General features: G+C 40.3%; 1 protein-coding gene across 1 annotated transcript in view; it reads left to right on the top strand.

The window, feature by feature from the left end:
• Cad89D (cadherin 89D) overlaps window positions 1-14,577 on the top strand; it is a 35,836-nt gene extending 21,259 nt beyond the window's left edge. Inside the window, 15 exon segments of the mRNA XM_080283488.1 lie at window positions 25-171; window positions 464-574; window positions 861-2,252; window positions 2,720-2,917; window positions 3,914-4,181; window positions 5,449-5,708; window positions 6,228-6,338; window positions 7,100-7,213; window positions 7,571-7,659; window positions 7,864-7,947; window positions 8,242-8,416; window positions 10,590-10,681; window positions 11,301-11,568; window positions 12,202-12,476; window positions 14,343-14,577. Of these exon segments, the coding sequence (XP_080139614.1) occupies window positions 25-171; window positions 464-574; window positions 861-2,252; window positions 2,720-2,917; window positions 3,914-4,181; window positions 5,449-5,708; window positions 6,228-6,338; window positions 7,100-7,213; window positions 7,571-7,659; window positions 7,864-7,947; window positions 8,242-8,416; window positions 10,590-10,681; window positions 11,301-11,568; window positions 12,202-12,476; window positions 14,343-14,577 (3,819 nt within the window).
• Window positions 14,578-25,079: the final 10,502 nt, after the last annotated feature.

Below are 25,079 nucleotides of genomic sequence, written 5' to 3'. Positions count from 1 at the left end.
ATACATTGCTCTTTTGGTTGTCAGGTGAGTCCAGAGGCACGGCATTACTTTGCGCTGGCACAGGATGCAACACTGTATACAGTGGCTCCTCTTGACTACGAGACACACTCCAATCATACCCTTGTCATTGTTAGTGCACGCACCTCGGACATCTTCTACATAAATGTGCAGGTAAGGAGTCTTCAGTGTACAAGTGTATGCTATATTGCATTGTTAGGCTGAAGAATAGTACAGTACCATAATTATGATGCTTGTGGAGCTGTATACATATGCTTACATACAGTGCTTTATATGTAGATCCAGTATATTGTATATGTGTATAGTATGTAGCTCCCTGTGAGTGCCATACACACATACAGTAGTCAGTGGGATAGATCTGAGATTTGTATGATATGTGAATAGACGATGAATACAGTAAGCTCTATTGTGATAAGTGTTTAACATCTAGTATTGTATCACACAGGTAGAAGACATGAATGACAATGCTCCTCAGCTGAATGCAGTGAGTTATGAAGGTACTATTCGAGAGAATGCACTGCCTGGCACCTTGGTCAGAGTAAACCCATCAGTCCAGGTAACATGTCAGAAATTTCCTTTAAATATACTGATGTATAAATTTCAACAGAACTAAAACAAATGCAATACTGCCCTCAAAAAAGGTTATCATTGTGGTCTGTCTTTCAAGGGCTATACTGTACAGCAAATATTCAATTGATCAGTCAGTCAATAGGCCATATTTTCTCTTGTTTACTGCTTTCCTTATTACCAGTGTCTGCTGAAACTTGCTAATAATGTGTTGCCCACATCGTTTGTATTTAGAACTGCCCTTTGATCATAATATTCCATTATCTTCCTTTCAGGTGATTGATAGAGACAGTTATCCAGGCTCAAGCTACAATCTGCATCTTGTTGGAGATGCATCATCCATTTTCTCAATTGACTCTTCAGATGGACAAGTCCACTTCACTGGTACAAATCTTGACCGTGAGAAGACTGATGCTTACCATCTTGTTCTGGTAGCCCAGGATGATGGCAATCTAACTTCAACTGCCAACCTTACCATCACAGTTATGGATGTCAATGACAACATTCCAAAGTTCATGCACAGAGAACCACTTTTCTCAGCAAGAGAGCACCAAGAGGAACACAGTTCCAGAAAGCTTCCTGACAGTGCAGATTTGGAACATCTGGCTGATTTGGAAAGGTCGTTAGTACGCATTGATGAGTCTCTTCCTATTGGAAGCAGAGTAACACAACTTACAGCTACAGATGATGATGCTAAGCAGTTTGCAGACATTCGATATGCAGTTGTATCAGAAAAATCGTTTAGTTTTTCAAAAAATAGTACTCCACCTGTACTCATGGACACAAAGAAGTTCTCCATTGAGTCTAAAACTGGTACATTAATAGTTGCAGCAAATCTAGAACCAGAACACTTCTATTTGGTGAATGTATCTGCAACTGATGGAGGTGGTTTATCATCTCACACAACAGTAACAATTGCAGTGCTTGATGTTAATGATCACACACCTCGTTTTGAGCGTCCGGTGTACAACTTTGAAGTGGTGGAAGGAGAGTACCTTGTTGGGGAGGTGGGTAAGGTGGTTGCATATGACCAGGACAAAGGAAAAAATGCAGAAATTCATTATCAAATTATCTTTTACAATAGCACAAGTACAGATCAATTTTTCCCATTCAGGATTGTTGAAACATCAGGAACAATTCTGGCCACTGGTTCAGTTGACAGAGAGGAGCGTGAAACATATGAGTTTACAGTTGTGGCAAAAGATATGGGAGACCCTCAGTTATCATCATCTGTCCTTGTTCACATAGACATAACTGATGTAAATGATCATCCACCTGTTTTTCATGGCTATAAGGATATCGTATATCCAGAAGATTCTACTGGGAACTTCACACCCTTATATGAAACATCTGTTAGTGAGAATGCTCCCAGGCATACAGCTATATCAACAATCTTTGCTAATGATTCAGACTCCAGTGCAGCAGGAAATGGTATCATATTATATAGACTGGAAGGTGGTGAAGACAAATTTGCCATCAACTCCAAAAATGGGACTGTTTACACAGTTGGTTCTCTTGACTATGAACGCTGGCCAAAGTACAATCTGACAGTGGTGGCTCAGGATCTTGGAACCCCACCACAGAGTAGCACTGCCATGCTCTTGGTCTCAGTGACAGACATAGAAGAAGAATTAACCAGTAGACTCTTTGATCGTGAGGAGTATCAGGTAAGTTTTTGATAAGTTATTTTTTGCTTTAGCCTGTTAATTACTTTTCAAAGCAAATACCAGATATCTTGAATACTTTATCTCATGCAGCCTATATTGCTATAACCATATAATGTTATGGTAGTAGCTGTGCATTATATTAACCAGCTCATTGCAGTGATATCCTATACTGGCATATAATGTATATTATTCTTGGTATCACAAGATATTCTCAGTCAGTTTAGGATAGAGATAATCTCAGTCAGTTCAGCAGAGAATTTTCAGACTGGATGGGTTAAATATACTGCAGCTTTAATTGCTCCTAAGTCAGTTAAAAATTGTATAATGGTAATGAGAACAGAAAGAAAAATACATCTTTGAGTTAATGGAGTTAACTGTAGGGTTGTATTTGTGACATGAGTAACTGTAGGTATTTTGCTATGCTACACTAGCACTGTAACTGATATGCAACTTTACAATACTCACAGGTATTGGTAATGGAGAACAACAACACACCCCTCCTGGTGCTGGACTTGAATGTCAGCTCTGCATACCAGCACCACCACTTTCTGTACCAGCTGGTTGATGTTAGGATGAAAGACACTGTAGCAGTTGATTCATTGTCAGGAAGGATTTATCTCACAATGAGCCTGGACAGGGAAACAAAGGAAAGATATCATTTTAAGGTGAGGTGAAGTATGGATTTTGAGGTTTTAACTATGTATGAGTGATTGTAAATGACTGAGAAAACAATGTATGGGAGTTGATGTGGCTAGGAAACTGACAGGGGATCAGGTTGGTTAGATGAATCATCAGTATGTACAGATGAGCTTATGACAAGGGATTTGCATCCTATCTTTTAACCTGATAGTTGACACAAGATTCTACTTGGCAGGTGCATGGAAAGTTCATGTATAAAGAAAAATACCCCATAAAAAATGAAAAGGACCATTGGGTAGAGGCAGGATATTGGGGACTTGACTGGTGAGTGAATAAGCGACTAATTCATTTTGCTGGGCATGCTGTTGATAGTTCTCCCACTGCATTTTCTCGTTCTTGATCCTACTTCATTCTATCTCTAGGTTGGAAAAAGGTCAGAACGATGATAATGATGTTGATGATGATGATGATGATGATGATGATGATGATGATGATGATGATGATGACAGTGATGGACATGAGGAAAATGTGTATCACCTGGAATAAAAACTTTTATGATTCTTAATGCTGCATCATATGACAGTCATGTTGAAAAACACACATCACCTTCTTTTGTCATTTGTGTTTAACATCGCTGGAGAATTCAGACAACGCATCTTTAATATACAAGGTACCAAACTGGCTTTTAACACTCTGTTCCCATGACTCTTTCTCAACTGATTAAAATCATCTTTCGTTAGATGGAATAGAAGGCTAGAACTGTCTAATCATGAGAGTTAATATTATCAGTATAAATACTGTCAGGGTCCTGTACTCTCAGCTAAATCATATCATCTGATGTAAATTGGAACAGAATGCTAGAACTGTCCTAACCATGAATGGAATAATGGTACCAGTATTAACACTCTCAGGTGCTTGTGACTCACTTTCAGCAAAAGAAAGTCAACAGTTATTAGCTGGAGTAGAATGTAAGAGCTATTCTCTCCATGAGAGGGTTAATGAACAGCTATTGCCTTTTTTAGGTAAGAGCCGTTCCACCAGAGCAAGGTCAATCATTGAAGCGTGTAAAAGGAATAGACTTCCTTGAATACACGGTCACCTCCTCAACCACCACTGTGTCTCGGTCCGGTGTTGCTTCACTCCTTCCTTCAGCAGCGGAGGAGACAGATTCCTGGAGTAACCTCTCAGACCATTATCTCTCCAGCTTACGGGACGAGATGAGAATTCCGGCTGAAGTAGTGCCACTGGAAGGGTTTTCAAGATCTCGAAGGAAATTAAGATCACACACAGGTAAGATATTGATAATTTTTTGTAGCCAAGAATAAACTATGAATGTGTTAGTAGTGTTAACAGGTCTTTCATTCTTGTACAGTACAGCACATTCTTTTTCCTTGTTTCTGGATCCTCACTCAACCCGTCATTACATGGGAAAAGTGGTCAGTATAATGATGATGATGATGATGATGATGATGATGGTGATGATGTATATACAGTATGTACGTACGTATAAGCTGTTACAGGCCAGTGGCTGCTGTTAAAATTTTTTCAATGTAGAGACTCCCTTCCCTCCCTCAGGCTTCTAATGACTGGTAATTGAATACTAAAGAACATCCTGGGCAACCTACACCTGATGGAACAATAAAGAACTGGATGATAGGTAGACAGAAGGAGCAGTGGATGTGGCCCATAAGCATTCAGGTCCAATGGTTTATTGGGGTTCGCTGCTCACATAATACAATTCTGGGGAAAGTTGCTGGTCCCTCACCCTAAATGTCTGAACTGAGTAGCCTAACCCAAGGCCCATATGCTCCTGATGGAGCAACACAGGACTGGATGATAAGTTCATTATATAAGAATGATCAGTGACAGATCAAGATGGATGATCCTGGGGTTTTGGAATCTCACTTTGTCAACTGTGCAACAGTTTTTCCAGTTTTTCTGCCAGTATAGACAGCTAAAACATATCAGGCAGAAATTGATCATATTTATCTAAAGGAATAAGCAGCAATAATTGTACTTTCTAGTACTTTATACGAATTTAGCTTTGCTGATAACACTTTGTAAATGATATGTCAACAATATATAAACCTCCTTCTCGCTAACTGCTGCCTCCATTCCTGTAGACAGACAGAGATACCTGTATATCATTAAAAATTGAATGTGCAATGACGAAAGTAAGCGTATTAATTTTTAAAATTCCTTTAGGAACACCTGTAATCATTAGATGTGATAAGCCTGCATCTCACAGTGCAAGCTGTAATGAACAATACAGAACAGTCACATATGTTCTATCATTACATGCAATGCTTCAGAAATTATAAAAATACTGAGGAACTTGTCCAGACCTTTGTGGCCCAAAGATTTGAAAGCTGTTGTGGTAATTATAATGAGTCTGTCCTAATCTGACTAAGATCCATATCTCCTTTCATCTTAGTTGATGGGCATATGTAATCAGCTTGGATGGTTTGCTTGACTAGTAACCAAGGAGATGCATTCAGGTATCTTAACTAAGGCTCATCAAATTTTATGCAACCAGTACCTTGTATTCAAACTATAGGAGTGACCCAGTTTTATCAAGTGGAAATAATCCATCAGTACCAGGGATGACAACTTTTCCTTACAGACAGTCACGGTAATAGACGACGTGTTAGAGAACGCAGTAGTGGGAATGAAGAGCTTGGGCTGGATGAGGTATGGGTGACACTGGTGGTGGAGGATCAGAATGACAACTCACCAATGTTTGTTCCTCACGGCCGGCCCATTGTGGCAGCTGTCCCTGCAACAGCTGCTTATGGTCATTTTGTCACACGAATTGTGGTGGGTATATTGTGGCTGCATTTTGTGATCATTTACTCATTAATACCTTCAATCTGATGATGCAATTTTTTTTGTTTTGCTTTTGCTGTCCTCAGATGATTTAATATGGCTCTGGAGCCATTTGAAATTGGAGGGTTTAGATATACCTCCATTACCCCTTTCAGAAAGAGATTTGCATCCTCTTTTAGTCAATTACCTGTGATTTAAAGGTGGAACAAGATACTGTGATACTACATCCATACATCATTCCTTTAATATTTCATCAAAGCCAGAAACAGTTGCAATCCAGCAACTGTAATAGCTCTGCATTTGACATGGTGAAATAGCAGTTTTCTCTCAGGTGAGAGCAAACAAGCTTTAACACCATGCTCATGTGTGATGGGTGAAATCATGTCTTTTAGATGCCTTCAATACCTATTGAGATAAGAAAATTGGTTTTATTGGCTATAAAAAAACATGCTTTAGTGGTGAAAAAAATACAATACATTGAGTTTTTGAGTAATGAGTGTTTATTTTCAGGCACATGACCCTGATCTTGGAAGGAATGGTGAAGTGCGTTATGAAATTCTTCCAGGAGATGGAGCTCAAGATGCATCCACAAGGTTCACAGTTGACCCTGCCACTGGTCAGGTACAGTAATGTCTATTGTTATCAAGAAATTGCAGTCAGTCCCAGTGAGACTGCGTCCAAGAGAACCAAATTCATTAGGTTATCAAATTTATTTTAAGTTAGATGACTGAAAACATTTTCTAAGTAGTTTTGTGTATCTGATGTGAATCACAGAAAATGTGGTATGTGTTAGGAATGTAATGCTGTATGGAAGTGAGACCTAGGCAGAAAAGAAAGAGGATATTCACTGGCCCAAATTTACAGAAATGACAATGATTAGGTGGATGTGCAGTGCATCCTTGAATGCGAGGCCTGGGGGGGCTAGGTTAACGATGGACAAGTTGAAAGGAAGGATGGGACTGGAGTGCATCAGTGTTTTGACGAGGAGGGGTAGACTGAAATAGTTTGGGCTGGTGGAGAGGATGGGGGATGACAACTGGGTGCAGAAGGTTAGAAGTGTGAATGATGAGGGAGGGGTTGCGAAAGGCAGACCAAAAAAGACCTGGGACAAGGCCATAGAACGCTTCCTCAAGGATAAGGGACTGAACAGGGAGGCTGACAGAAATCGAGCCTGTTTACAGTCACTTTTTTTCTCTATATATCTAATCAGGTGCAGTCTACCCATGCTCATCACCTTACTAGCACTTTCAATGCCCAAGCATCCTAGTAAGTATGAATGTACTGCTCTAGCTTTCAGTGTAACACTACTCATTCGCCTCACCACCATATAATTAGAAATTAGTTCAGAATAATAATGATAATCATATATGGACTCCCATCAGGTTGTGGTGGTTGGGTCCCTAGAAAATGATGAGGGCCAGATGTTTGGGTTTGATGTTAGAGCCACAGATCAGCAGGGAGCACCTACAGGACGTACTGCAATAGCTAATGTTTTTGTAAGTGTAATCTTGAATATTTATACCTTTTGCTGATGATAATGTAGATGTGGCTGACAGAGTAATGGTAGCTTATTGCTTGTAATAATGAAAATTTTGATGTTATTACTTGAACTGATTATTTTCCACGATTACTTAAAGAATGATATGCTGCAATACATCACTTTCATGCTGCTTAATTTGAACTGTAACTATTAAAAAGTAATAAATGATGTTAATAGGTTACGATATTAGTGATACATCTAATGTTCTTACTATGCCTATCTGTGATTTTATAGGACTGAGTAGGTTCATAATGCCATGTCTTCTGTTACTGTTTTATCAAACATTGTTTAAATCTGAGTTTCTTGGGGATAGGTACATGTACTGGGTGTTGGTGGTCATCTGGTGGTAGAAGTTGGTGCTGCTCCTAGGGAAGTGGAACCTCATTTGCATCATATACAAGGGTCAGTACGTTTAACTTTTTTTTACTGTATTTTAAATGGTGCTTCACAAAGAATCACAGTGATCGCATTAAAAAAATGGTGATTGTACAAACAAAAGGGTGAAGAAATGTTAAGACCGTATAAACAAACAATCATATACTTTAATGATCAACTGTAAAATGACTTATTGGACTTCCATTTTATGACACTATGTTGTGTGTTCAGAATGCTAAGTAATGTGTCTGGGCTGGAGGTGCGAGTGCAGAGACTGGCTCCCCATGTGGATGGTGATGCTGCCCATACCACTGCGTAAGTACCTAAAGTACCTACCATGCCTAGGTGTTGCCACATTACAGGTACATTATTAATTACTGTGCATCTTTTACTGCTTAAGCATGTTGATGTATTTTTTATTTTAATGTGGATAACTCCTGATGATACTACTCAGGTTACAGTAAGTGCTGTTGGGGTTAATGAAAGTACAGTTTCACTATCCTGTAGACTGATCATATATTTTATGCACTTTACCTGACTACTTATGATGCTGTGGAAAAAGAACTTCAAAAGTAAAATTTATGAACCTAATGGTAGCTTCATTTGCAGAACTGATGTGTATGTGTACGCGGTGGACCCAGTGACTCAGGATGTGGTGAAGGCGGTGTTGTTGCGCCAAGCACTGAGGGGCAGCCGCAACAGACTTAGGTCCATGCTACCATCAGGACTTCACCTGAAGGGCATGAGACTACCACCAACACCAAAACAAGGCTATATATTGCAGGTACTGTTGCTTCAGTGTTTCCCTCCCACCTGTGATTTGCTTACATGTTGCATGATGCTTATAATAAGAGCATTTATGAATATACACTACATGAACTGTGCATTTGGATGCATGTATCTATTCATATACTTATTTAGCACTGCAGCTTCCCCACAAATACAGCAAGAGGCACAATAGGGAAAGGATTACCTTAAGGCAACTGGAAATTATTCAGATATAATCCTGTAACAAATGTTTTGTGGTACTGTACTGTATCCATTTGTAGAATGGTTGCTGTTGGGCCTAAGTTATGCTGTCTTGAACCTAATACAGTACAGATATAAATTCATAATCTGTTCATTAAGTGGCCCTTAGAAGAACAGATTACTTTATGCAGTATACTGCATAGTACATGGATGGGTGTGATAAATGAGTGTGTGAGAGAGTGAGGTATGACAGCTGATGAGTGTAGGGAACAAATAGGATCAAATTGACTGAATGAAGTATAAACAAAGGAGCACAAGAGCATGAACTTGCAACCCATTTTTACCTAACAGTCAACAAATTGGCTCTCTCGGGGGAGAACTATATGAAGTTTATTTGCAAAAGAAGAAAATAAATAAGTATGTGTGGATGGTTAGGCTTCTAAAGTGAGACCAGGATCCTGGAGGCCTGAATCATGTGTGAATGACTGCCAGACTCATTTCACAGGGTATGCTGCTGATAGTCTTTCCAGTTTCAGACTCCTGTTTCCTTGTTTCTGAATCCTACCTCATCCCATCTTTCTGTGGTGAAAAAAGATCAAAATAATTACAGTATTATATTACAAAAATGTGCCAATAGTTCTGCATAATCATGCTATATACTGTATATATAGCCTAACAGGAGTTAGTGGATGTTGTCACTGATTTCATATGGCATGTACAGTATAGTAGTACTACAGTATTCCTTTACAGTACTGTAAGTCTGCCTGTGTGAAAGATTGTTATACCTGATCCTGTATTTTACTGTCTTGAACCTATTTATGCCCATAGTTCCTTCTTCATATTGGCTGTTTGTGCTTCCTAGAAGGAGAAGATTAAATTAGATAATCCATGCATTCCCTTGGTCAGCACAACTCTGGCAGAGGAACCTCAGGAAATCTGTTGTAGAGATCAGGTCAGAGGAAGCTGACTATTGAGCCACAGTTCAATTGCTAAAGGTGACCAGAGACTCTTCTATCATATAAAACGTTGCTTAGGCTTTAGGTTGGTCTCATATGATATAAATGTTCTGGATTATTGTAGCATAGCCTTGTGCTCTCCCATGCACCAGGCCCTCTGATACCTCCAAAGAAGTAGTAAAGGATTGGCTGTGTCTTTACTATTTTATCAGTACTGTACTTCAGCCATGAGTGCAAAGATAAATCTAAATAGACTTTAACTGCCATTAGTAATCTTTAGAACAGAAACTAGTACACTGTACTGTACAGTATGTGGTAACCTGAGTACATCAGTCTGTTAAATTGTTTATTGATTTTACAGTTTACATATGAGGAGGTGGGGGGGATAACAGGGTGATGTGGAGCCTACTTCAGTGCTCCTGTGAACTGGGTCGAGAGATGAAAACGTGGTGTTCAGGAACCAAACCTCCCACACTCTTCCTTGTACATGAGGGAGTATTCATTCACTGCACAGGGATGGCCCTACAGGGGTGCTTACTTGCCTGCAGTCGATGGCTTTTTTGGCCAGACAGACACAGTGTTACTCAACAACACCAACAGCATATATTATTGATACTGGTTATGTTTGGCTAAGTGATTATGGAGGGAGAACCTTCACTGAAGAACATGTGTAACATATTGTAATGCACTCATAAATATTGTAATGAAAACAAACAAGACTGAATCTCACATTGCTCAAAATATGCAAAAATACTGTATAAGGCCACCTACCATTTCAAGCCAGGTGCCACAGAAATACCAGATATCATTTAGTACCTCAGATTAACAGAATCTGCAGTACACTGAATGCTTTCCTGAGAAGTAATGATGATATAATGCCTCTACCTTTGTACTTTCTCATTATTTATGTATCCTACTTAAGCCAAAGGTGGGAATAAGAATAAAAATGACAGAGATGATGATGCTGATGCTGCTGATGATGATGATGATGATGAACTTATGTAGAACTAATAAGTATTTCTCATCAACCAGACTGCTGAATTGGCTATTTTGATCAGTGCAGTGGTAGTGTTCCTAGTAACAGTGACTGCCATTGCCTGCCTCTGCTACAAGCAACGCAAGAGGTAAGAAGGTGGATGCACATGTTAGAACTATAAGAATGCATAGATTTTTCAGCTTGCCAACTTTTCTTGTCTGTTATCCTGTCATTGCTGTTATGAATCCCTTCAACCCAAAGACATAATGTTTGTTTTATTCTTGCCACTTTCAGATGATACTATGTAAGGAAGCATAGATGTTTTTTAGCCTTCATTAACTCCTTTGTTTCTATAGATGTACATTTCAGACTGAATGAGGTCTGGAGAAAATAAGAATACATCATGCTCATGAAAGTACACTCAAACCCCATTACTTGTCTGGATAATGTTCATGGAGACCAACCAGATAATAATTGACTCTATATCAAATATATGGAGCATAATGATTGTATAGGTGAAAAATTACAATCATATATCTAAAAAAGCTGCTTTGCAGGGGGACCACAGCAACCGTATAAGTAAAAAATGGTGATCGTATATGGAAAAGGGACTAAAATGTTATGATCATATAAACAAATGATCGCATAATGGAAGATTGTATAGTGGGGACTAGACGTAACCTCATGTACAGTATAGTTTTACATAGCCGCACCATCTTTATATTTATATTTGTTTGGTGTGACATGCCTTTTCCTTCATGCAACAGACAGCGGAAGCCCATGCCCCTCCCTCCTCTAGTAACCACTGGAGGTGTGCCTGTGATGCCTCTCGCTTATCCTGGTCCATTTGGTGCCCCGTACACCCACATGAGTGACCACAGCAGTGCAGACTCCTCAGAGACACAAGACCAAGCCCACGAGCACACCCGCTACCCTCACAACCACCCACACTACCCTCATGATCACCCACACTACCCACATGATCATCAACACAGGCACCACAAATGCAAACATGGATACCACTCTGATCATGAGGTGAGTTTGTGCAATACTTTTTTAAAATTAGGATTCCAGGGAACTGAATGGTGTGTGAATGACTGTGTGGCCCATTTCACTGGGTATGCTATGTTATCACACTTCCATACCTTCTCCTTCCTCAGTTTTGTATCCTACCCAACCCACTTCTAGGTGGAGGAAAAGACCAGGATCATGATTGTGACTTTATGTTAGTGCAATAAGGTAGAGGTGGAGATCTGCAAGAAGCCAGGATTTCAGGGGCTTGAATGATGTGTGAATGATTTTGTGCCTCACCTCAATCTCCCCACACTGTATGTTTTCACTCCTTGTATATGGATCCTACTTCACCCCACTCATAGATGGAGAGAGAAAAAAAAAGGTTATGATGATATCACATTTGTGCTGCTTGCTCCATACATAGTAGGGGACAATATTTCACCTACTAGTCCACTGTGCCTACTTCACATTTTGGACTTGACGGTAACATTCCTCCTTGATGTATCATATGAAGGAGAATCATTAACTGTACAGGCAGAGCTTCATATCTAGTCTCTCTTAGCTTCAGAATATTAGCCAACAGAGGAAAGTGATAAGCAGAAGAGGTGAAACAGTAGGCATACTTTTGTCCCTGACTGCATTTCTTTTATTTAGTTACAGCACTCATGTGGAAGTGAGCAAGTGTCATCACACATGGACGAAGATGATGCAGGACTATGCCGGCATCACGCTCCATCACGTAAGCGTCGGCGGGGGACTAATGATGTTCCCCCTCCCGCTCCCCCCCATCATCCCCTTGTGAGGCCTGGATCCTCTAGGGCTGAGTATCGTGGCCAACAGGAACACTCAAGCTCAGATGTTGACGACAGGGATCACACACCACCTCAGCTAACCATCCCTGTTCCACCAAAATGCTGTGCTAAGAACAGGTAAGTTAATCTAATCAGGAAACCATTTACTGATACTACACTGGGTGGTAACCATATAACTATATGACACCTGGTGGTCCAACTGGCTGAAGCCCGTAAGGGTTTCCCTCTGGGGGATGGCTGGGGTTTATCACTAACATAATGCCATACAGAGGCAAGTGAGGCTGTCTACCATTGCCTTAAATGTTGGGACTTAGCAGCCTAGCCCAGGGCCCCTCCACTCCTCATGGGGCAAAAAAGGACTGGATGATGATGGATAACCTATTCAGCCTAAGGATATAATATGTGATTTACTCTTGTTGATAAAATACACTATCTAGTATGCATACATAAAATACATCTATATACAGAACTGTCCAAAAATATGTACAGATTGTTAGACATCTGAGGTGGAACCAGGATTTCCCAGGGTTTGAAAGAAGTGTGTTTGAGTGACTGGCCCATTTCACTGGGCATGCTCTTAATAGTTTTCCCACTCTCATACTTTCTCTTTTCATGTTGTCTGGATCCTACCTCACCCCATCCTTAAGTGGAAGGGATGAAGATGATGATGATGATGATGATGATGATGATGATGATGATGATGATGATGATGATGATGATGACAACAAAGAAATGTGTAAGCTGTATTGGTTAGACAGGTCAAAACAGCAAAGAGATCAGTGAAAAATGTCAAGTAAGGAAGTACAATACAGTAACCCCTCATTTTATGATGATGACACATTTGAAGAAATCCACCTCAGTGATTTTTTGTATACTGAGTCAGTTATAACATGGGTCCAATGTGGATATATTTTTGACCAAGGGTCACCCACCCAACAAAGTCTAAAGTCAAGTTCTCATACGTTCGTTTATTCATTTTAGATGTCCTTCACCTACAATGAAGGCCAGGCCATACATTAGCCCGGTCAGTGGGGTGTGGGCTGACTTGTAAACAGTAAGGAGGAAGACAGGGCCTGGGAGGTCCCAAATGGGCCGCCCAGCACACACGCCGTGTCTTTTTACTGTTTTTGTGGTGTGTGAGTTCTCAGACAACTAAACTGGTAGTTATTTCACTTCACTGCAGACTTGCCACTTACCACCAAAAATAAGTCTAAAAAACATGTTTCCAGCCCACCTAATCTTGTAATTATTTTACTTCACTGCACTTCACTTGCTGCTTGAACTCCAACACCACAATATTATTCCATCACTGATGCTAACACACCTGACAGTTATGGGTTAAAAGGCCACCTTGAAACAAAAAATAACTACATGCTTTCACATCTGTAACTGTATAAGTGAAAAAAATCAATTGTACATCTACCAGTGAGATTTCGTATGGGATCATACCGATCATACCTATTGTATATCATAAAAATGTCCTAACTTTTTCATCATTGTACAGTAAGCTGTTCATCACATACTGGTTCATTGAGTGTTTGCTATTGATCAGAGGGTAGAAGAAAGTGTGCTTGGATGGCATAATCATGCTGAGACAAAAAGAAATATGATTTTGGTATGATTATAGAGAGAGAATGGATATAAAAGGGACTGTAAAGAAGAAATACTTTACAACACAATATGTGAGTGAGTTTATGAGTGTGAGAATGTATTTTACATTTATACTGGAGATATCATCCATAACCTTGAATTTGGCTGTGTTAAAATCCTCCACTTCTGTGTCATTTTCTGTGTTCCAGAATGGCAAAGGGCTAACCCTTACTACATAAAGGTGTCTCCACAAACACTTAATACCGTAAATTATTATTATTAGCTTGATTATTATTATTATTACTATTTTGCACAAACCCATATACTGTACAGTACTGTGTAGGAATATCATACCATTGTTTAAAAGTATTAATACAACAATCCTTATTCTAGACAAGGGAGAGGGGCACACCCTGGCCCCGGGTTAACCACCATAGATTGCTCGCTAGACTCCTCCACCCGGCCTCATTCACCAGACAGCCTAGAACAACCGTCATCCTCTCACACCAATGCCAGGGCCCATGTCCACCCTATCCCACGCACACACTTGAAGAGAGGAAGATCGAGTGAACAAATTAGCAAGCAAGGGAATAAGGCACTAACACCAAGTGATATCACAGAACTATAAATGCCACCCCTGACCAAATTACACCGGTGAATAGTGTTCCATGATGCAGCAATGTGCAGTAATACATCAGTCCTCACTAAGTCTACAACATGTGAAGGAAAAATACTGCCTCAGTTAAAGCAACTGTAAGTGAGAAATGCCTTTGGTTCATGACTGAAGGACTGAAAGCACAAAGAACACTCGTTCCTAACTTTGAAAACCACTTTTTAAGGAATAAGGACAAACTTTAAGCAGAAAACAGAGTTAATGCATCAGAAACTCAATAATGAAATGAAGATTACCAGAGTTATACCCAGTTTTTGTACTGATGATATTTAACCAAACTTTTGCCTTTGTATATACTGTATTGTAATCAGGCCCTTTAATATCAAGACACTGTTAGATTTTAAAAATTACTGTATTTATCATAAATTCTCCCCATAAGTTGTGAATGTTTATAGAGTGCTCATAAGAAATTTAAATTATGTAATGAAGGCTTGGGACTATAGCCTATTAGGGATGTGCCAAATACGAGTAATGTATCTGTTATCATTTAATATGATGCTGAAGTAATATCTTTTGTTTCTGAATCCTACTTAACCTATTCTTAGGTGGGTAAAAGGATCAGGATGGTGAGTATGATAATGATGTAATTTTATATGACAAAATTAACATCTGCAAGATTATCTTTAAATTATTTTGACTATTGTGTAGTAAAATATTCTCATGCAGAAATAATACTGTCAGCCAAAGTATGAAAGAGTGTATGATATGAATGAGTGCCACAATGTGCTGGTATGTGTATACATACTAAAGCAGTATTATTTTGTATCGCATTAGTACACACTACCTGTAATATTTAGCCTGACTGTAAATACAGTACAGTGGAATCGCCTAAACTGTGTTCTTATGAGACTAGGTACAGGTCAAGGCTTGAGGCTTTCGTGATATAGAAATAACTAATCTTATGGGGAAAATTACTTTTGGGCCTGTCATCTCTGAAAAGCTGCCCCCCTTTATTCCCAAACCTATATCAAACTGTTCACCAGCGAACACTAAAAACCTTCTCATGCTTGGCCGGGGAGGGAAGTGCTGTGATTGGCTTATAGGAAATGCAATGACTGAATATGATTTGTTTCATAATTGCAATGCTTGACTAAGATTGGTTTATCCCCAGCTAGATGCATGGACTTGAGGTAATGGTGCCACGCATTGCAGGAGGCATTGGAAAAACGTCACTACTGATGGCTGCATCCATGAATTATGTGAATTTCAGTGATTTACTGATGTTGTAAACCTGCTTAATGTTGCCATGTATTATGAATTAACTACAGTATTTAGAAATGACCAATATAGGAGATTCCACTGTATATCCTTTTCCTCACCCCATCCTTAGGTGGGAAGGAGGGTCAAGATAATAATGATGATGATGTAAGCATGTGTGTATATGTACAAGATCTACTAATATGTTTATTTAGATTTTCCAGTTTGTCTTATTGCTCTACAACCGTATTCATCCAACAGTCTTTCAAAATTAAGCATTGCACAGTCTTAGTATGTTTTTATTTTCCATTAACTACTTTCTAAGGTATAGTACAATGTTAATTAAGATTCTCCATAATGTGTAATGCTTACTTTAATACTGTAGTGTACATTAGGATCGTACATGTCTCGTATACAGATATCTTCACATAAACGTAAATTATTACCAGGCTAAATTATCATTTTCTTTTTACTTACTATTTTAATTTTTACTTTCATCTCTATTATATTGTGGTAGGTGGGGATGCTCACCATCCACTCACTCAATGTAGTGCTGCTGTGGGGTGTCTGTCCTTTCCTCTCCTCCATCCTTCTTTCCTTCCATCCTCCTTTGTCTTCCTTTCCTTCATTCTTTCCTTGTCCTTCTGCCTATGGGTAACTTTACACTCCCTCTTCTGTCTTTCTTTCCTTCATTCTTTCCTCTTCCATCTGCCTGTGGGTGACTCTACACTGAGTAACAAGCCAATTGGTTTCCTGTACACCAGGAAACCATTTACTATGCTGGGTGGTAACCATATAACCAAATTCTGGCACCTGCCGGTTTAGTGGGTAATTATTGCTCTCCAATTGGACTGAGCCAGTGAAGGCTTATAGCCAAGGGGTGGTTGGGGTTGATTGCTCATATATGGTAATGCCACTCAGGGATGAGTGAGGCTGGTTACTCTCATCTTAAACGTCGGGACCAACTTCCTAGTCCCGGGACTCCTACACTCCTCATGGAGCAATGTAGGATTGGATGATGGATGGATGGATGGATCTCTATTATACTCAGTTCCTGGGGATGTAATGGCCTTTATTTATATGAGCATGTAACAATGCTTTTGTGAAGGTATCCTTGGGCTTATTAAGCTACTAGTTATCAGAATATGTTTTACTGTATATAGATGGTTACCATCAACTGTGGGAGTTACTACCATGAGAGTGAAATGTAGCAACAAGCTTGGCAGCTGGGCACACACTGTCATCCTTACATGGGAAATATTCAGCCACATGTGAACAGTCAAAGTCTAAGCAGAAACTCTCACATTACAGTATTCCAATATTAATACACATTTGCTGGGAGGTAATTTACTAATTCTGGTATCTGGTTTAGCTTCCAGTCCATAGAGAACAGCTGTACCATAGCCAGTTTCAGTATGGGGATTCCTTAATAGGAAGCATGGTGTCATTTTTATGTATGAATGTATGTACTGTATGTTATACCGTGAGAATGAGTGTACAGTATATTGAATATGTACAGTCAGTTACCATAAGTACATTTTACTTTAAAACTATACAAATCTGAACTCCTTGTATTCAGGCTAACTAAATGTTACACCAAGATGTACTGTATGTAGTGAAGGCAAAGTTAATATTATGTTCTGTCAGACACAAATAATTTTTAGGCATAACCAGGAACATAGTTTAGTCTTACACTGTGTATATGAAAGCACTGAAGTGAATTGCACTTTATAATGCCATGCAAAAGGCATGTATCTACAGTACTGCTTATAACTGAAAAGTTAATTGTATTGTTTGTATACAGTTTACTATGTTTGTATATAATAACTGTGTCACACATAAAGTGCTGTACATATCTTAATAACATTCATTTATTAATTCACCTAAATACTGTACCGTGCATGCTTTCAGTGTGAAGGTAACTTCCTCTTAATGATCAAGATATGTTCATGAAAAACCAACTGAATGGCAACTGAGAATATACAGTACTGAGTGGATTATGACATGGGTTCAGTGGAGTTGCATTTGTGGACTCTGCCATGCCAGTGACCTATCTATCTATCTATTGCAAGATGCCTTAATCCCATACAGGGTGGCCACAAACAAATCGCCTTCACATCATCCTGTCCCCTGCCATTTCACTGCCCTGCTCCTAATTCACACCCCCTTCTCTAATATACCTCTCCACAGCATCCCTCCATCTCATCCTTGGCCTTCCCCTCCCTCTCTCCCCCTCCACTTCACTCACATATACTCTCCTCATCAGTCTCTCACTCTCCATGCTCTACACATGGCCAAACCACCTCAGTGTACAGGTATTTCTCCTAACGCTTCCTATCACATCCACATCCACACCACAACGCTCCTTCACATCCTCATTTGTCAATCTGTCTCTCCATGTGACTCCACAGGCTGCTCTCAAATACAGTAACTCATTTCCACTGCCTCACTCTTGACTTGTGTCCCTCCAACAACGTCCAAGCTTCACTTCCATACGTTAGAGTTGGTATCACAGTACTGTCATGTAACAACATTTTCACTTCCATGCTCACTTCCCTGTTTCTTGTCACTGCCTTCAAGGAACCAGCAACCTTTCTTCCTTGTTGTACCCTTTCAAGCACTTCACCCTCCAAACTTCCATCCCTACTCATCACACTACCCAAGTACTTAAACGTACTCACATTTTCCATTTCCTCATCATCCAACCTCACTATACATTCACCGACTTCACCTCTCTCAAAGACCATCACTTTACTCTTCCCTACATTCACCTTTAGATTCCATTTCTTACACACTCTCCCAAACTCATCCACCAAGCCTTGCAGCTCCCCTTCGTCTTCACATAACAACACAGCATCATCTGCAAACAACAGTACAGGGAGTTTCCAAACATTGCCCTCTCTCATTAGTGCCACTCCAACATCCACTGCCCTACCTTATATCTCTTTTATAACCTCATCCATGTATAGACTGAACAACCATGGAGTCATGATACATCCCTGTTTCCACCCAATCTTCAAATAGAAAAACTCACTCAGTTCACTATACACACGCACTGCAGCCTTAGCACCTTCATACATACTCTTCACAGCATTCAACAACTTCCCATCTACTCCATATATTATTAATACTTTCCACAGTCTTTGTCTATTTACCCTGTCATATGCCTTCTCCATATCCATGAAGGCCACATACAACTTCTTTCCCTTCTCTAGAAACTTCTTCACTAAAGATCTAAGAATGAATATCTGATCTACACAACCTCTTCCCTTCCTAAAGTCTCCCGGTTCTTCTCCTAAGTATAGAAATAACGTTTCCACACCCTTACAAGATACATTTATAAGACAGTCAATCATGTATGTACTTAAAAAATATGGAAATAGCAAATGAATAATAATACAAAGAAAACATGAACAACAATACTTGCATATTATTAGATTTGCTCACCAAATCTAGTCTGGTCTGGTCTGTGCTGTCATCGTGCTTTCACGCTCCCCCTCGAGGCCGGAGGACAAGTGATATCCCCAGGCAATCATTTATCCTTAGGTGTAGACCAGGTGGGGGAGGAGACATTGCCAAGGGAGATGCCAAGGAGACAGAGGAGCTGGGGAGGATGACCAAACTTAGGGCAATGTTTAAGATTGTATAAGCGAAACTGCTGAATGTAAGGAGGAAAAACATTGTACATCGGTCCAGCAATACTGTAATTGTATATCAGTTGAAAGTACAGACAAGGTTACCTGTACAAAGCAAATAGCCAAGTTTCATGTAGTTCAAAAAATACCACTCAATTGTGTAAAGTTCCAAAAATATCACAACATTACAAATTTTCCTATTACAGTACACTAAAAAGCTGGAACTCATCGTATAATACCTACAAGCAGTATCTTTACCCAGGTGATTCATGGTTTTACAGTAAGCACCTATGCTGTCTGATTATTATTTCTTAACACAAGTGAAAAATTGAACTAGAAACTTAGGTGCTAGAAAGGATGAGAGTAAAATGATACAAAAGAAAATACCAATTTGTTGTAGCTCATATACAAGCGTGCAGCTTTGTGTAATGCCTATTGACTACACATAGGTCATCAAGGCAAACATCCAGCTTGTTACATTCCTGTGGGCTAGAACACACAACTGTTGAATTTACACTGCAGGTCCCTACTTTAATCCAGAGCTGAACAGGCTGAGATAAACAAGACCGGCCCAGCCCAAAGGTGTCATGACTCGGGAAATGAACCATGAATCAAAGTTCTAAGTTGAGTGTGCTACTGATTACACTACCACCATCCCATGCACAAACATAAAGGCACTAACAGCATATCACCACACCGTAACTCTGTCGCGAAGAACATAACCTCAGGAAATATGATAATTCAAGAGTATGTGGGTATTGGTACAATCAGAGTTAAATGTTTTTCTAGTTTTCCACTGTTTCTACCTCACACATAAGGCATATCTGTTACTTTCTTCCCTGATATTACATAAAAAATAATCTCTGTGGCAGAGAAAATACTAAGTCTCTCCCAGCTTAGGAATATTTGCCAGTTAAGGAATGCGAGAAACATAGTATTAAAGGAACACAAATCCTAAGTAGGCATGCAGAGATATCACAGGCAAAAGCAGTGAGAAGTTAGAAATGGAGAGAGGGGGATTGAGAAAGTGGTAATGAAAATTTGAGAAGGAATAGCAAGAATGATATTGGGTGCAAAAGCAGGATAAGAAGCTACAGTTACAGTACTACCCACATTCTCATGACATTAATACCAAGTCATTGTTGCATGAAATTTGATAAGCCTTAATTATGAGATACAATCAAGTCTCCTAAATTACTTCTGACATCAACCCTCCAGTCTAACAATATCTGTTCATCAACTAACTAAAAGGGTTAGGGAACTTGGCCAGGTTAAAATAACATTACAGAATGGATTGGTAGAGCATTACCTAATCACTTATTGGGTGTACTGTGTTAGAGAGGGATGCCTTCCTATGATGGCACTGTTAATGCCAGGTGACCCAGCTGCCCCAGTTATACAAACAACCCTCAGCTCCCTTCTTTTCTTAGAGGAGAATAATCGGCTGCAGAAGAAGGGTACTGTAATTACAGCTTGGATTCCATCACATTCCTCTCCAGATAAGCCTGCTGCTGCTGCTGCCACTGCTAGGGTGAGGTGGGGGTAAATCATAATGTTAGTGGAAAAATATTCACAAAAAAACTAGAAAAACTGTTCACTGAAATACATTAGTTACAAGATACTTCAGGCATAAGGGTATCTTGGACAATATGTTGTCATTTGTTTGTAGCACATTAAGCCGGTATGATAGTGCTTTTTCAGAAAGCTACCCCAGTATATATCACCCCCATAAATGAGTTATTAGTACACATAGTGGGGATGAACTTTGCAGCATATTTGGCAGAATTTAAACATGTTAAGAAACTGAAGTAAAGTCACCCTATTAAGGAAGAAAGTAAGAGCTTGTTACTGATAAATTTATCTGCCATCTAATTTCCTTTCCTCATTGTATGAAGCACAGAACTTGTAACTGTTATCTTCAGCCTGATGTAAAAGAGCAACTTTTTTCATTCAGAGCGCTGAGATGTGGCCAGAGGAAAAATGGGAGGGAGGGAGAGAGGGAAGGGAGAGAAGGAAATAAGAACGGGAAGTGTGAGAATGGCAGGTATGGAAAGAAGTGACAGAGAGAAGCCGGGAGGGAAGGGAGAGAGAGAGAGAGAGAGAGAGAGAGAAGTAGGAAAGGTTTGGGTGAGGGAGGGAGAGACAGTAGGAAGGGGAAGGGTGAGGGTGGAAGAAAGGAAAGGGAGAGAGAGAAAAGGAAAGGGTCAAAAAGGGTGGTAGGGAAGGAAGAGAGAAAGTTGGAAGGGGAAGCGTAAGAAAGGGAAGGAAGAGAGAAAGTTGGAAGGGGAAGCGTAAGAAAGGGAAGGAGGGTGGAAGGACAGTGAGAGAAAAGTAGGACAGGTAAGGATGACAAAGGGAGGGAGGAAGGGAGGAAAGGAAGGGACATTGAAGTAGGAAAGGGAAAGAAGGGAGGGAAGGGGGCTGGGAGAGGAGCAGTAGGAAAGTGAAGGACAAGAAAGGAACGGAGGGAAGGAAGAGAGAAAAGCAGGAATGAGAAGAAAGTATGAGGGAGGGAATGGAGAGAGAGAGAGAGAGAGGTAGGAAAGTTAAAGACAAAGGAGAGTCAATCTGAAAACGTAGAGGAAAGGTGAAGGGGGGGGGGAAGCAGTGTTTTGAGGGGTGTGGCAAGGTGTTTGTTGTTGTTGCTTTAATTGTATTTAATAATAAAATTCTTCTGTGCGTAGACCGTACAGTGTGACACCCCTCCGTACTATACAGAGTCTGTCCGAGACATAATCTCTATGTACTCGGCACATAAATTGCAGGTTTGGATGGCCACCTGTCTCTTGATATACAGTAAACACTACTTACTGCTGAATGTCATGGCATCAGAATCTACAAAACATACGAAAGACGGGGGGGGGGGCTCTACATTCTTCCTTTTGTTCCGTTTTCTTCCACTGATTTTAATGACTAGCTACTGTATGCTGGTAGGTTCAGTAGTCAAATATTATATAGGCTCTACCGATTAGCCCACCATCCCACTTACGCCTTACAGTTGTAGGCTATACTACTCTACGACGCTAATATAAGTTGTAACACTAATTGTACTTTGCTGTGCATCATACTGTGCAATTACAGCACAACATTACTGTTCAACACTTTTGTACACTGAGTTATAATGAACTGTAACTTACTACAGTACAATTACTGTACAACTACTAGACAGTTACTGTAAATGGGCTGTGCAATACTGCTGTACAGTTCTACTACCGTAGATAACTACTGTACAAGTCTAACGAACAGCACAATAATACTGTGAAATAAGCTCCTACAACTTACATTATAGTAAATAATTAGCTTATCTCTGGCAGCACCTTCTCTAGAAAATGCGCCTTTGAGTCGATGAACAGCTGAGTAGGCCTACTGAGAGCGCAAATATCTTTTTGCATCGCATTTTTAAATATGTAATTTGCTTCCATAATAATTAACTAGACCAAATTTTTTTTTTATCATATATTTTAGTTGGTAATTATGTGATATGTAAGCCATACCGAACGACCAAAACAATCGTGTTTGAATTAACTATGATCTTTAAAAAAAAAAATCAGGATTCAGAGAGAAAACGTGCTAAAGTTGGCATAAGTGTTTTGTCTTGAGATCACAAACTCGCCTTGATTTCTGTTTTGCGTGAATATTGATTTCAAACGCAAATAAATGTATTGAGAGGCATATTTTGACCTATTCACATATATTTTGGCAATTATCTAGACTTATTTTCCAATATAAAATTTTGAGGATTTGCGGGGTGTGTTTAAGGGCTATATTTAGAGCAGTAGTGTGACCACTGGGTTACTTAGTGGTGTCTGGGGTTAACTCAGGGATTTAAGTAGATGATGGTCTTTGTACTATTTAGAGAGTTTGTTACTGAAACTGTGCTTAGAGCAGGTAAAGAGGGCGCATTTAGTGGGAAGTAGGGTGGTGAGCTACCCTTAACTGTACTGGACCAGAGTAGCCTAGTCTACCCTCAAGCCCTACACCTCGTAAAGAGCGTAATATTATAGAGTCTTATGCAGTGCCCTACCATTTACCAACCTACCTACCTGCTTACTATAGCTACTGACATACCACACAGCCCACCTAGCTACCTACCCACCTACCTGTGTCCACGTGCCTGCCTACCCAGGGGCGTACTTAGAGATTTGGGGGCCCGGGGGGCTAGGTTCTTTGTAGGGGGAGCCCCGCAAAGAACCTAGCCCCCCTCATTCTCAAAACTTATGTAAGATCTCAGCGGGGATTGTCGGGATGATAAATACAGTATATATATATTTTTAAATATTATTAAAAAAAAAGTTTATAATTTTTTAAGGCTTTTTTGGACCCCCCCCCCTCAATTGGGGGCCCGGGGGGCAGTTTCAAACAGCCCCCCCCCGCCCCCCTCAGGTACGCCACTGTGCCTACCCACCTATCTATCTACCTGTCTACCTCAGTGCCTACCTACCTTCCCACCAGCCTCCCACAGTGCTTACCTACCTACCTACCAAACTACGTAACTACCTCCCTCCCTTCAACAGTCCCTACCTACCTACCTACCAAACTACGTAACTACCTCCCTCCCTTCAACAGTCCCTACCTACCTACCTACCTACCTACCTGTCTCCCACCATGCATACGCACTTGTCTCCCACATGTCTAGCTACTTACATACCTATCTATTTATCTTCCCACTATGCATACCTACCCACTTATCACAACGCCTACCTACCTACCTATCTACCACACTGTTATACCTACCTACTTTCTTACCTACCTAGCTACTACAGTGCCTACCCACCTACCTTCATACCTACCTGTCTGCCACATTGCCTACCTATCTGCTTGCCTCCTACCTACCTACCTACCTACCTAGCAAGGATAAAGAGGAGAGGGAGGGAGGAGGGGTAGTAGAAGGGGAGGTTGGAGGGGAGGGGTGGAGGGGAGGGAGGAGGTACGGGGGGGGAAGGAGGGAGGGAGGGATGGAGGAGGAGAGAGGAAGAGTGCTTCTCAGGAAGGAGGAAGAGGTGGAGGGAGGAAGGATAACAAAAGGTGGACAGACAAGGAAGGGAAGGGAAGGAAAGAAAACGAGGGAATGGAAGAAAGGAAGAAAGGGGAGAGAGAGGGGGGGGGGGTGACGGGAGCGAGGTGGAGGAAACAGGCAAATTAGAGGGGGCGGGGGGAATAGTGGAAGGAATTTAGGGGGAGGAAGAATGTGCCGCCTTCTGATCAGTGTGCCGGTCATTTTGGCGTGAGCTGCGACGTGTGAAGGTTGTCTGCGATTTGGTAATTTTTTTTTTAATTTTACTTGCTCTAGTTGGTTTTTGCGATGATATTATTGATTTTAGTTTGTATTGTAATCACTCCTGGGTATTTTTAAAGCTTACTCGAATAATTGAAATCGTAAGAATTGAAAATAGAAGGATAACAGAGCTAGGTGTGGACGCTGGGGGTGAGGTATGTGGGTCGAGTTTGGGGTTGGTGTGGAGCTCAGGTTATGGGTGTGGAATTTTGGTTTTCAATATGTAAATTTTATGGGTATTTTATGGTTGATGTTGATGTAGTTTTTAGTGTGATGACATAAGGATTTTCTTTTTCATGTGTGAACTGAGGGAGAAGGCAGCGTGATGGCGAAGAGCAGAATGACATGGA

This window comes from Coenobita brevimanus, chromosome 12 (assembly GCF_032717465.1).
Source record: "Coenobita brevimanus isolate Jiangsu-jjx chromosome 12, ASM3271746v2, whole genome shotgun sequence".
Classification (NCBI taxonomy): domain Eukaryota; kingdom Metazoa; phylum Arthropoda; class Malacostraca; order Decapoda; family Coenobitidae; genus Coenobita; species Coenobita brevimanus.
The sequence above is the reverse complement of the archived record's forward strand: the minus strand, read 5'-3'. Positions and strand labels throughout refer to the sequence as shown.